General features: G+C 41.1%; 1 protein-coding gene across 2 annotated transcripts; it reads right to left on the bottom strand.

Annotated features, from left to right (window-relative positions):
- Positions 1-476: 476 nt before the first annotated feature.
- On the bottom strand, positions 477-13,014 carry LOC130191568 (Y+L amino acid transporter 2-like). 2 transcript variants are annotated; one of them, XM_056411206.1, is made up of 12 exons: positions 12,944-13,014; positions 11,328-11,687; positions 10,756-10,931; positions 9,300-9,442; positions 7,847-7,972; positions 6,803-6,947; positions 6,517-6,640; positions 4,720-4,823; positions 4,501-4,597; positions 4,241-4,390; positions 3,032-3,215; positions 477-1,699 (listed from the first exon to the last, which is right to left on the bottom strand). In XM_056411206.1, exons 2-12 carry the CDS (start codon positions 11,454-11,456, stop codon positions 1,605-1,607), a joined length of 1,473 nt encoding a protein of 490 aa, XP_056267181.1. In that variant the 5' UTR covers positions 11,457-11,687; positions 12,944-13,014; the 3' UTR covers positions 477-1,604. The 2 variants fall into 2 exon arrangements, with proteins under 2 accessions (XP_056267181.1, XP_056267182.1); XM_056411207.1 differs by lacking the exon at positions 12,944-13,014 and adding an exon at positions 12,359-12,937.
- Between the last annotated feature and the right edge of the window lie 1,443 nt (positions 13,015-14,457).

Raw genomic sequence — 14,457 nt, 5'->3', positions numbered from 1 at the left:
AGAGACACTTTGCTAGTGCTCACAGAAAGACGGTCCAACTATCAGCCAGCATGCGTCAGACCTCTGGCTGTGCACGGTGGCTAAATGGCAGGGTTACATTAAATATACTGTTTGTGTCAGCAACTCTTCAGACTGGAGTGGGTAAAAGGAGAAGGCTCAACGTGTGCATGTCGGCTTGTTTGTTTAAGAAGTCCTCATCCTGAAGACAAACATCAACCAGAGGAGTCAGGCAGGTGTGTTTGCTTCAGCCAGACACCATCACAACAATGGGATGTACATTTGTTCATATCCCTCAGCTTTTTGTAGCATTACTCTCACCGGTGTTGGAAGAAAGAACAAGAGGCCAGAAACGACATAAACTAAAACGTGGAGATTGTACATAAGATGGCCTCCTGAGTGACACGTGGACAAATGTCTGAGCTCATCTCTGGAAGTAAATATTAGCTACCGCTAGGAATCAAATATAGCCCTGAAGATGCATTCAAAGGTTTATCAAGGAACAGAAATAGGATGAACCGACGGATACATCATGTGTATATATATCACATTCCGTCAACCGACACATAAAAAGTTTTCAAAAAGTAACAGCACTTTTGGTAATAATCTCTTCTCGTCAAGCTAATTATTAAAGATCTATATATTTGGTCATCCAGTACAGACATATATTAGAATAAAGCTTTTCTATAATCAAGGTAGTTGAACAACAAAACAGAAAACACAAATGTGATGTGCAGATTTCAGAAGTCTGTCAAAAAAAACCTAAGAACAAAGTTTTTGGACATCGTCTGGCTGCCACGCGATTAAGATGATGTTTAAAACTCAAACTAAAAGATGAACTGGAACACATTCAAGTGCTACACACTGGTCTGCATCCACATCAACACATGTACACACAAGCAGTTGGAGGGTCTTCAAGTCTTGCACCTCATTAGGCTGCAAGAATCAGGGTCAGAATTATTATGACCCCTGACAAGGGGGTCAGAATAATTATTACCCCTGATGAGGCCATGGTATTGGCCGTCATTAACCTGTGATAAGGGGCCATGAGTGTCGTTTCAAACGGGGTCACAAGGTTTCCACCCGCCATGCTCATCTTTCACGCATTCAAATGAGCGACAGCAACACAATCTGTTAACATGAGACGCAACACAAACACGTTCAAAATGTGTCCGATTGTGAAAAATGTACCTGGAGCAGGTTTGCAGAGACACTTCCTTGTCGATCAGGTTACTTTATATTTGTGTGTCACCCTAAAGCTTTCCGTCAGCTAATGTGCCGAGAGCTGCAGAGACACACGAGTGGAGGGAGTGACACCGCATTGTGTAACAGTGCTCAGGTTACACAGAGCGCTGTTTGGAGGGTTGTACGGAGCATCATGTATAATCCTGTATTTATTTATAAACACAGGATATATATATATAAATATAAATATGCCTGTGCATGAGAGAGAAGGAAAGGGAGAGGTGTGTTGAGCTCACCTCTCCAGTTTCTTCATCCTCTTCTCATCTAAATCCTAATTGTCTGCAGCTCTCCACCTCCTCCGTGTACATTCTTCCTCTTCCATCTCTCCGTACAGCATTTCACACAAGGGTTCTGTTGCTTCGTTATTCGATCTTCTCTGGGTCTAAATTGTCCAGGTCGATATCAGGCGATGTCCCACAACACAGGCACAGTTTCTGGGTGTACAGAGAGATCTGATCTGTAGTGAAAGAAGAAAATAATTAAAAAAGGTATCAAGGGTTGCACTGAAGAGATTATCTTTGAAAATACAGTTACCAATGGGAGTGGTTCACTCAGTGGAGTGAAGATCTACTCTAAATGCATCTGCAACACTTCTGTACTGATACGCTCTCATGTTAATCTCTGCAGCGCCTCTGTGTAGCCAGGCATCGCAGCACAAGCCAACCTGCAACTCTGTGTTTATTCAGCCTCCAGGTCGGTTTTTCTGTGTTTAAACATTGATGCCAGATAACAATAGAAAAGCCTTTTCTATTGTTATCTGGCATCAATCTTTTTTCTGAAAAGGTAAAGCAAGGTTTAGAGAAACCGCAATCACGAGGTGTTTGAGTACAAAATCATAACGCGACAAAGAGTATTATGCAGGGTGCTGCTCCAGCATGTTGACCGACACGCGCGTGATTCTCGAGGAGAGATTATGATCATAAAAAAATAACAAGTGTTTTAGAACAAACAACTTGAAAGGATGACTAGTTAAACATTTTGCATAAAATAAATAGTATGAGGAGGGGAAATTCGTCAACTGGTTTTATCGCTGCACTACAGTTTACAGAATGTGGGCTGAATGGTACACTGAACTTTGAAACTGTAAACTCAATAACTCTTCAGCTCTTAACACTAAGACAAGGAGTTTTTATGTGTGCCAATGGTAGCTGGTCTACACACATCTTACAGTAAGACTTGTAAGCTACTTTCAGAGATTATTCATGCACAGGGACATTTTTTACAGCTTATGTACTCAGACTTTGAATGTTATCAAATAGCCAATCCAAAATATTGACCCATATTTGGCTCTTTTAGATAACCGAGCAAGAAATTACAGAAAAGAAATGCAAAATAAGGTTTCAGGTAATTTGGAAACACTGTAACTCTTACAGTGTTTCCACTCCAGAGTCCAGACTGATGGATGTTACTCTAAAATGTTGGATGCTCATTCAGAAGTTTTTTATACCATGTGTTTAATTTGAAAGTCAGCCCATTTATATGGTACTCAGATTTTCTTTCAGTCTAAAAAATCCATCTCATCCGTCAGGCTTTTCTCTCAATGTTAAGATGAAAGGGTTATTGCTCCTTTCAAACAAACTCACCCCCGGTCTGCTGCTTGGGATAAACTCATGTATTTTCAGGCATGTTGGTCCCCATGCATATTTGTATCATGGTTGAATCATCATTAATTCTATAACATGCATCCAATTTAAAAAGTGATGTAATCCTCGCAAAATATTGCTGTTTTTGAAAAGCATCCAAGGACATCACCAATGCGACGACAAGCACGTCAGCTGAAGCCTCTTACCGAGCATTTTCCCGAAGAAGGCTGGTCGAGAGCTAGCTGGCAAGTAGATGCACACGTAGTAGACCGGTACACCGGACAATGCCACAGCAATCCCCACCAACGTGTTGATGGTGTCACTGTAGAGGGGAACCACAACCAGGAATATGCTGCAAAAGCAGTAGACAAATGGGAAGAACAAAGAGAGCTGCAGGGGAAGCAGGATTTACACAAGGGTAAGAAAGTGGAATCGGAAAAGAGGAAAAGGGTAGCAAAAGGTTGGGGAGAAAAATATTAGAACATTACATTAACAAAAATTATAACCATAAAATTATTTAATTGTGGCTTTAATTGTCCTTAGGTTGCTCAGCCGGTATGCAGTGCAGTCACTTCTATGTTGACTAGGATAACTATGTGATTGGATTAAATACATCGTGGGCTTTTAACATCGTCATCATAACTCAAAGCCATTGCTGGGGGTGGTCAGGCCTGCAATGGGGGCACACTGTTGATGGGTAAACAAACGTAAATACAGGTCTAAAAGGCTTCAAGGGTTCTAGATACAGCAGCACGTTATCCTTCTGACTGCTTAGAGGACGGATCACAGCTGTTTGCATCTTCTTACTTACTGTTTACTTAGTTTTGTGTTTAGCCGCAGCATCTAAGAAACAGGTTGTGGACTTTCAATGATGTGATGTATAAATTACCAGGAAGCCTTTAAGAGACGTCATGATGTTACACTTTCGGCCAAAGGTTTCCCTGTGTAGCCAGCACACGTCTTTCTAAGAGGGTGGAGGCATTTGGCAAAGACTTAAAAAGTATTCTACCCTTCTAGATGTCTAGAGCCTCTTCTGACACATTTTCTGATCAGATTTTATGAAAACATTATGAATACACAGGATGCGCTTGCAAGCTGGGAGAGTTCAAAGGACTACTGTATTCATTCAAATCACAACCCAGAGCCGTGTGATTAAAAAACACAGCTAGCCAATTTGATTCGAAAGTTTCAAGAGATGCACATTTCCTCCATCATAGCTGCATGATCGCAGAGGTGTCACATCGTAAACCTTTCTTTTCTTTTCTTACTTTCCTTTTTACGGTGGCTACCTTTAATGTCCTGTCTCTGCATATGCTACGTTCACTTCATGAGGGGAAGCGATATGTCCCAGGAAGTCAGAGTCATTATAATCCTGAAACATGCCCGTCAGCATTCAAGCTGCACACATTGTTTACCTTGACAGGCCGGTGCAGATCGGGAGCTTTGAAGCGCAGGTAGATCTGGCTGGCTATTGACAAGCCGATGAACAACCAGTAGTTGAAACTAAAGTAGTTGATTAACTGGAAAACGTCCGGCACAGACAGGAAGATCAGAGACATGGCACCCTGGAGAGAAGATGGTTTGAGTTTGTTAACGAGAAGCATCAGCAGAGGCCTCCAAGCAACCAAATACGGACAGTTCAATACAAAAAACCCACAAACATCTTGAAACCTACATTGAAAAGCAGGGCAGGAATTGGGGTGAAATTCTGAATGTGGATCATGCACAGCACTTTGGGCAGGTGGCCTTCTCTGGAACCAACAAAAAACAACCTGCAAAACAAAATGTTGAGAACATGTCACCATGTTTGCTATTAGTTTTGCTGATAGGCAGAAGTAGGATTTAGTAGAATAGCAGTCAGAATCTGCACTCAGGTGTTCCCTTCTGTATTAACCTGGAGGCAGCGATAATGGAGGAGTTGAGGCTTCCGTAGCAGGATATGGCCACAGACAGAGGGATCAGCCATCGAGCCCAGCCCAGCACCTCATCCGCAAATGTCTGAGGAGGCAACAATGTTTCTCACATTTATATTGGTAAGCTCAGTGGCCCTCAATGTTAAATGAGTGTTCACAAATAAAAGTTAAAAAAATAGCCGATTACTCCGATGTTACATGTTTAAAAAAGGAGAATTCATTATCCTTATGCAACACAGGCATGCACAACTAAATGCAGTTGAAGCCCTTTTGCGACACAAGAGAAACATGAACAACAAAACAAAAACAGTGATGAATTGCTGTTGTGCATTTCCTAAATATGCATCGTAAAGAATGCAGCTGCAACAAAAACAGTTCTCTGGGCAGACGACATAGCCGACATCTTAACAGAGTCCATCTCCTCTCGTCCCACTGGAGTCCTGCATCACGGACGCCAAGATGGAGCCAGGGCTCTGTGAGGAAGTGGACAGTCATCGACCTCCTGTTGCTGCGTACGCCTGAAGTATTTTATCCATAATTTTCCTGCAACCAGGCATCAGACGGCCAGCTGAAGGCTGGTAATGGAGTAGCCTCAGCTCTTAACTGGTTTTACGAAGATTCCATCTCAGCTCTCCCTGCAGGGGCAGTTTGATTTTGATAAATGTATTCGGTTATATGCTTTATTAGTGCTCCAGCAATAATCATAAAAAAACCAAGTTTAGTCGAAAGGTAAAGCAAGGAAGCTTTATTAAAGCTTAATGCATATGGGTCTACAATTAGGAATCTTATGGAATATTAAATGTTTGAAGCAAACCAGGTTTTTAAGTTAAAATATTCTGAACTTTCCGTGCAGTGCTGAGGTGTGAAGCTACAGCGGTGATCGACAGGTCCATCAGGAACAATAAAGACTCCAATAAACTAGAATAACTGTCTTGCGTTTGTTTGCCTTCTCCAACCAGTCAACTTGCAATTTATATTCATGCCTTGTCCAAGATGTCATCATTATACCATTTAAAAACTAGAATGGGCACTCGGTAGAGCGCATACCTTCGCATATCAGAAGATTGGGCATTGAATTATGAAGATTTTGGCATTAGTTGCATGCCAATTGGATAAAAATTGACCGTGCTATGATAAAAAGAAGATTTTGACCTTTTCATGACCTTGACCTTGACCTTTGACCCGATCGATCCCAAAATCTAATCAAATGGTGCCCGGATAATAACCAATCATCCCACCAAATTTAATGCGATTCGGTTTTAAACTTTTTTTGTTATGCGAATAACACGCATACAAATAAATAAATAAATAAATACACGGCGATCAAAACATAACCTTCGGCATTTTCAATGCGAAGGTAACTATTAGACATGTGTGAAATGGTCATGAATTCTTGAGTTGTGGCCAAACATGTGATTTGTGAGGTTACAGTGAAATCGCTGTAATCACTAATCACATCATCATTCCCCATGTTCCTGTGTGGGGCGCTAACCTCTTTAGCTAAATGAGGTTCCCGCCCTCATCTCCATCCTACAGCCAGATAACCAAAATGGAGAACCGAACCGGACACTAGCGCTCGTGGCTGCCAGCCAGACTGAAAGAGATGGCAGCAGAAAACAGGAAGCAAAGACCAATCCCGACCAGGCGGAGCAGATGTTCTGTGATTTACTAATAGAGTTTATAGGTAGCCATTAGTATGCTCACAGTCAGACTGTCGGCTGGTTACTGCTCACATACAGCTTCTTCAGTGCACAAGGAGAACGCACGACGTGACTCACCACAGCGACGGCGTCACTGTTGAGCACCGTGTCTACATCCATGACGACGTAGTAAGCGACGTTGGTCAAGATGTAGATCACAGTGACAATGGGCATGGAAATGCCGATGGACAAGGGAAGATTCCTGAAAAAGAGCAAAGTGGATTTCATTCACTCAAAACTAATTAATCTGAATTAGACCTTTAAGATTAAGGTTAAGATATTGGTTTAAGTAAAAGCAATGCCATCAGGAATGAAAATCTATCACCCTTGTTGTAAAACCGCTCTGAAATAACAGACCTCGTACCTCTCTGGGTTTTTGATCTCCTCTGTGATGAAGTTCAGTGTGTCCCAGCCAGAGTAGGAGAAAAGTGCTGAATAGAAGGCCAGGGCCATGTCCCCAGGGTTCAGTTTGGAGCCTTTGAATGAGTCCTCAAAGTTCTGGTCAAAACCTACATCAACACAGGGTTGTTATATTAGTCATGTAAATAAAGTAATGGAATATTAAAACAACTAGTATAATACTGTAAATATAAATCTTAAATGTTCTGATGTTTTCGTCAAGGTCTCGAATGTTCAGAATAACATCACGCAGCAGCTGGAATGTGTCCGATAAGAAATATTATGTCTGCTTCTGCGCGCCTCACACAACACAACACTCACCATGTTATCGGTACCGTTCCACGAGAGAGGAGGACGGAGGCCGTTGAGTGGCCCCGTCCTGTGAGAAGGGGTGAGGAAACAGACTAGCGCCGAGCCAAGGTCAGGATGAAAGCTGTGTATTAGAGGGCCGTACTTGGCTTGGGAGAGAGAGTTTTCTCTCCTATGGACCTGTGTTGTTGTCGGAGAGACTCGTGGTGTGATTGCAATCGCAGCGACAGTCGTACTTTGCTTGTGACCAGAGAATAAATCTCCCAGAATGAGAGAAGTTGTTGGCTGAATTCTTCCGAAGGCTCTACCAGGCATCCAATTTTGAAGCACGCTTTCAATACCCTGCTATTTATAATAAGTAGATATGTGCTGGAAGCAGTTTAATAATAAAAAAAGACAAACATAGATGCCAGTCATCAATAAGTGCAAAATCCAAAAGATAAAAAATCATCATGAAATGAGAATTTCTATCAAGTTAATGGAATCTGTGTAGAGTTGTCAGTGTGAGTAAAGAAGACAGACATCTCCAAAATAAGCAAATAAACGGTGCTCTCCAATCAGATCAGCTCACTTGACTTTGCCTAAAAGACTGCAAGTCCCATAATGCACCACCAGCAGGCCAGTGCAGAGAGAGAACGAGTTCAACTCAAGTCAGAGCAGTAGCGTTGGAGTGATACAGAGTTTATTGATGAAATCCTACCTTGTCCGAGCTTAACCAGGCCAGTAATGATGATGACAATGAGCGCTAGGACCTTCGCTACGGTGGAGATGACCTGAAGAATAGCACCCCATTTCACTTTCATACAGTTCACATAAGTCAGCAGACCTGATGAGAGAAAAAGGAGGAAGAAAACAGCAGTTAACAAATGGTCGAAACACGATTGTCTGAGGCAAACTAAAAGTAGCAGGTATGGTTATGAATGTACATTAAACATGCTAAAACACAAGTGTAAATTATAGTTATGAAAGCACAATAAACATGCTAAAACACGAGTGTAAGGTATGGTTATGTATGTACAATAAACATGCTAAAACACAAGTGTAAGGTATTGTTATGAAAGCACATACAGCATGCTAAAACACGTCCACTGTAATCTGGCCAAGAAATACCACTTCATTGCAAGTGCGTCATCAGAGAGGATCTTCAGTGTATTTTCTTCAGGCAGACAATAGATCTTTTTTCAAGAGGCGACTTTAATGCTTTAAAAAAAAATTTAATTAAGTTTCGTGAAATTTAATTAATTCCTTTGTAGGCCTAGTTTGCTTTTATGGTAAACAAATCTTTAAAATCCTAAATTTAATGTAGTTTCATTTCAGGCCTCATCACCCAGCCCCAATATCGATATTTAGGTTTACATTGTTCTTTTTAAGGGACCTTTATCTTGACCCATAACAAAGATTTAGGGTTGCCAGTCACAGTAGATTTAAGGCAGAGTTGAGGGGAAATCCACAAGTAGTTCCACACATATCCCTCTCAGTGCAACGCTAACAAAGACTAAGTCTAGCAGCTTTGTGAAAAGTTCACATAACATAAAAGGTGTGCCATCAATTAAATGCAGCATGCATGGTTTAACATGTACATTGACTTAACATAGGAGCAACAGCCTCAAGAAACATCTCAAATTAAACTATTACTTTAAACAAAGGAGTGCACAAGTACAGGGTGCAAAATAAATGGCAATTTAGTAACCCATGCCAAATACAGTTTAGTGTACTGGACTTGACAGACAACAGTACAATTAATACAGTTCATTTGAAGTTGTGTTTTTGGTTAAAATTGCCTCTGAAGTGCAGAATGATGTTAGCGATGAAGAAAGGCGGCCCCAGTTCTTAACAACCCTTCTTGCCACAACAGCTGCTCTCACTGTGGCAGGGGTCGGCAACCTTGAGCACCTCTGTTGCGACTCCCTGAGGCTTTGACCCCAAAAAAATCTAATATATATATACACACACACACACACATTTATTTTTTTCTTTCTTTTGCCCAGTGGACAATCTTTCAAAGGAAACACATCTCATAATTGAGTTGGGGGTTTTACTCGGTCACTGGAAAATCAAAAAGAAAATTTGTTAAACTAAAATCACATCCTATCGAATTTAAATAGACCATACAAGTGTGTTTATACTAAACGTTATTACAAGGACAGCCTTACATATGATGAACGCAGCGAGGAGGCGGACGGCAACATAAGGGACAGGACAGCTGGGGTAGACGGGCTGGACCAGGTAGTTGGAGAAGGTCAGAGCGATAACTGCCTGAGAAGCTGGCTCAACGATCAACAAGGACGTCCACAGTCTACAGAAATAACACACAACATATTTTTTGTTAAACTGCATCAACAGACATTTTCTATATCTCTACCATTAGGAAAATGGCTTTCCCAATTTAAAGTACATGTTATAAAAAAGAATGATCTCGAATGTTAGTCAACCGTCTCTTTTTAAAGTAATTAACACTTTGATGAAAGAAAATATCTTGATAAAGCAAAGGACATTGAGCAATGTTCCTACATTGAAAGGATGAGATGCTGTGCGGATGTAGCAGACATAGAGGGACTAGACGGGGATATTATTAGAGCAAAACTATTTTCAAATGTTTGTGGAGAGCTGTAGAACTGTATCCAAACTCATGATTTGTGAATATGTACGAGAATCTGCGAATATTTATTTAGATCGGGAAGCCGATTTAGATTGTCGTCTGACTGCGAGCCGACCTTCATTAACTGATAATTAACCGTTAACAGACAAGATCAGTGCCTTGCATGCAGGTTGCTGTGGGTGAAGTGCCCAACAAGCCGCCCAGCTGCCACGACAACCGATGCACTAACAGGTTAAATATATAGTTTAAGTGAAGACAGAGTGCTAGGCTACAGACAAATCTCCACACACAGATTTGCAGATCTCTGCCATAGCAGGAGTCACATGTAAAAGGACAATTACATTGTAACTGATACATTGTCTGCATTTCCAACTCTTGGAGCAAAATGCTTAGATCTTTTCAGCCAATAGTATTACAATAACATACACATTTTAAAATCTCAATACACTTGCAAATTTGAACACAAATTTGGAGATTTTATCCATCAAATATTATAAATCTGATTACGCACACACAGATTAAGAGAGTTACACAACTCTCAGACGAGTGGCTGCCTTTTACAGCTGAGCTTTTCTTCATATATTATATTTCTTTGATCTCCTATGTTTGGTGTGCACTTTACCCCTTTGCTGCTGTAATCCTGTACATTTTCCAACAACAGGATTTATAAAGGATTATCTTATCTTTTGAAAAAATGTTGCTACAATATTGTCTCCATAAGACTAACCAATTCCTGGGGGGAACTAAACGTTATTGTGCTTTATATGTCAATGTTGGCGAGATAAGTGAAGAATATATATGCAAAATATTGTTGAAACACACTGCAGGTAAAAATGTCAGAAAAAAGTGACAGTTCATTGAATCACATCTGTACATATTATGCCATATAGTGCAAAACTTATATTAGCCACACTAAACTTCAAGTTTGGTATTGTTGAAAAAAGAACGTAGGATGGAACAAGCTCCGAGTTTCTATTGGGTGAAGTTTTCAGGACAATATGTTAACATACCGTATAAAAGCCACGAAACCTCCAAAGGCCTCCAGGATGTAGGCATAGGAGGCTCCTGATTTACGGATGGTAGTACCCAGCTCAGCATAGCACAACGCTCCAAACACGGAAAATACCCCCCCAAGGGCCCACACGATCAGGGAAAGACCAAATGAGCCTGTGTACATGAGAACCCCCTGCAGGACAACACAAGAGAATACAGAGCAAATGTATAAGCTATACAATAAAGCACAATTTAAGAAACACATCATTACATACCAGAGTTGTCTCACTTCTGGTTTATTGCCTAAATTGTTTAGTGGGTGGGGTTCAAAATAACACCAGTACATTTGCCTGTTTGTTTCCTTGTTGATTTCAGATTTTAGAGTGCAGTGAAAGCTTTCAGCTGAACTTGCACAAAGACTAAAAACAACTAAAAACTAAACACGAATGACTAAATTCACTTGCAGTTAAAACTAGTATGCATTTTACAAACAAAGAGCAATAAACTATGTTATATTTACAATACAAAAATGTATTTGAATCGGGGCCAACAAGTTAATCCAGTGGACTAACAAGGCAGAGACTCTTACCTTAGGTGAGACGAAGATACCGGAGCCTATCATGTTTCCCACGATCAGACAAACCCCTTGGAGGAGGGAAATCTCCTGCTTCAGCCGCACACCGCTTTCCTGAGATGCAGAGTTTACCTCGGCACCCATTGTAAGGGGTTAAACAGCCTTCGGCCAATACTCAGATGGGGTAATTAAAACAGACTGGTTCCTGCACCAGAAACTGGGACGAGGTGAAAGAACAGAACAATTATATATTGGAAGGGAAATAGAATGACGAAAGAGAGAAAGGGATGAGCTGGTGTAACCGGAAGGCGGAGCCGTATGGGCGTTTTAAACTGCCATTGTTGAATCTGAGAGGTAATTCTCCACTGGGATAATCTGTAAGAAAAAACAGGAAACTGTTTCACACATATGCTTCACACATCTCAGGAATGTCGTTTTGCTGAGAGGAGACGGAGAGGGAGCAGGTGAGCCGGACTCCAGTGTGTCATTGGAATATAACAAAACTACCAAACTGATAACTTAGAGAAACATAAGGAGCTCCTTGTGTTGAGACTTCACTTGTCAAATGTATGCAAATCACCTTTGGTTAAAAATAAACCGTACAAATGTGAGTTAAAATATGCATTCAGCTATCGCCCCCGTCACACATGTCTTTCCACACTTGAAACACAAACAGGGAAACAATCACAATTTTACATCACATCATCCAACTGGTTCGCAGTGTAAAGCATGGATGACGATGATTACAAAAATATTAATTGTACACCTTTCGGTCATTCAATGATACACTACAGAATAATCTGACAAAAAACATTATTTTAAAATGTACTTTCATTCAACACAACCTGGTTGCAGATTCACAGATGCTAAGATTTCATATTTGCCAGACAATAAGACACATCCAGTAATCAGGACTCTGAGGAACAAGCCCCATGTGTCCCAGTACTTGACTCATGAAGTCAAGGCAGGATCTGGTTTGCAATATGGCTGCTGCAGTCAAAACATCTCTGTGGGGAGTGATTAATCTCCATTTTCTGTTTACTTACTTTACGACCTATTTACCAGGAGAACACATGGACACGTACATGTTAAACTGTCGCTCAGTTGTTAAACGTCACTGGGGAAGCTACGTCGAGGCGAAAGATTCAGCTTCCTCTCGTTTGTCAACTGAACTTCCTCGTTCAGAGCGCGCAGGATGGGGACCTGGGACGTGAACTGTGCACTCGGACTACTTTCTGTTCACACAGCCGAACACGTGTGACGTAACATGTTTCAATTAATAAAATCTCATATCTGCTCATGTTATAACTCGCGCTCTGTTAATAACTACAGGTACTGTTAGCACCTGGCTCAACACAGGAGACGAAGAGATCCATTATTTCGGGTTTCACTCCGTTAACGTTCTGGTCTCCATCTCCTCAACGTCTTCAACCGGCTGTGCAGCTAACAGAGCAGTTACCCAGCTGGGACAACGCAGCGGATGTGGATGTGTGTGATGTGCCGGTAGCTACCGTTAGTTCGTGATGTAACACAACGGTTAACGTCGGTGTGAGAAGGAACCGCTTCGCCGACATGTCGACATGCCTTCACTAGATGTGGAAGTGGAGATAACTAAAGGAAAAACTCGTTACCTTGGTGACGTTCTCTCTCTCTCTCGCGCTTTATTCTTCTGCAATGGAGCAAGCAGCAGCTCGTGTGGCGCGCGACAGAATTGTGTGAATAACTTTAGCTTGTAAGCGGTCAACATCTGCGGCTAGCTCCTCCCCCTTCTCCTCCTCGTCATCACCATCTATATCATCTACCGCCAAAGGACGCACCACCCACTGACATGTATATACACGCAGTGGTGTATAAAGTACCCAAAAGTCATACTTGAGTAAAAGTAAAGATACTTGACTGGAAAATTACTCAAGTAAAAGTAAAAGTCACCTATGAAAATACTACTTGAGTAAAAGTATTAAAGTATCTGATATTTATTGTACTTAAGTATCAAAAGTAATTTTCCGATATTAAATGTACTTAAGTACTGAAAGTAAAAGTAAATGTTGTTAATAAAAAAAACAAAGGGTCAGAATTTGGAGAATTATGAAATTTATTTGGTTGGGTGCTGTAGCCGCCATGAACGAGTATGAGCTAATTTGAACTTAGCAATATATGAACACAATGAAATTACTAAAATATAAAAACACGATGAACACAGAAAAATGCAGCACCAAAAGTAACAACCAAAATCATTTGAAACTGAAAAATTTCTTGTTCATCTTCAAAAGAAGCTGATTTTCAAAATTTACAGATTTCAATCTTGCTCTTCTTGGGCTGAAGACGAGGCCTGCTATGCTGAAGAGCCGTTCACAGGCCGCTGATGCAGGTAGAGCTGTGTTCAGCTTCACAGACAGCTTGCACAGAGTTGGGAATGATTTCAGCAAGTCCATGTGATCTGCTGAACAGGTCAAGTAGGCATCCAGCTGCTTGTTGCTGTCATGTGCTTGTGATGACTGCAGGGCAGAGAAGAAGTCCTCTTCATCAGAAGAACTGGACCTGGTGGCATCACCTAGCTGCAGGGTGGGTTCTTCCATTTGCTGCTTGATGTAGTCCATTCCTGAAATAAAGTTAGGGTGAAAATATAAATGATAGAATTAATACAACTTCCTAACATGTCATGACCCCAACCTAAAGTTTTTTATAAAATAGTTTGTTTTAATTTGAGGTTTATACATTTAGTTTCACGCATTGTCCGTGCATCCATAATTGATTTGTGAATTTGCCAATATTACAAAGAGTCAAGATGTACACTAATACACTTGTTTTTCACTATCCCCATTTTGTCTTACCCATTCTGATTGTGGCATCATCTTTTGTCCAAGTTGTTCGGAATTTTGGAAGAAGAATCGCAGCTGCGATCAACTCAGGGTCTCCTGACATGTGACCAAAACGATTCTTCATTCCCACCTGGAGAGCGTCCACTAAAGGCTTGCAATACTTCAATGGCAACTTGACTCTGTCAAGTTTGGCGGTCAGCAGGTTGATTGTTGGAAGTAGCCACCCCATCTGGGCATTTGCCTCTGCTTGCAAGATGTTGGTTGCCTGGGCAACTGGGCTCATGACAGTGGCATACTCTGTGAGGAATGCGAGTTCAGCTGGATTG

The sequence above is a fragment of the Pseudoliparis swirei genome, unplaced genomic scaffold, assembly GCF_029220125.1.
Source record: "Pseudoliparis swirei isolate HS2019 ecotype Mariana Trench unplaced genomic scaffold, NWPU_hadal_v1 hadal_157, whole genome shotgun sequence".
Classification (NCBI taxonomy): domain Eukaryota; kingdom Metazoa; phylum Chordata; class Actinopteri; order Perciformes; family Liparidae; genus Pseudoliparis; species Pseudoliparis swirei.
This window is presented reverse-complemented; position numbering and strand designations above follow the sequence as displayed.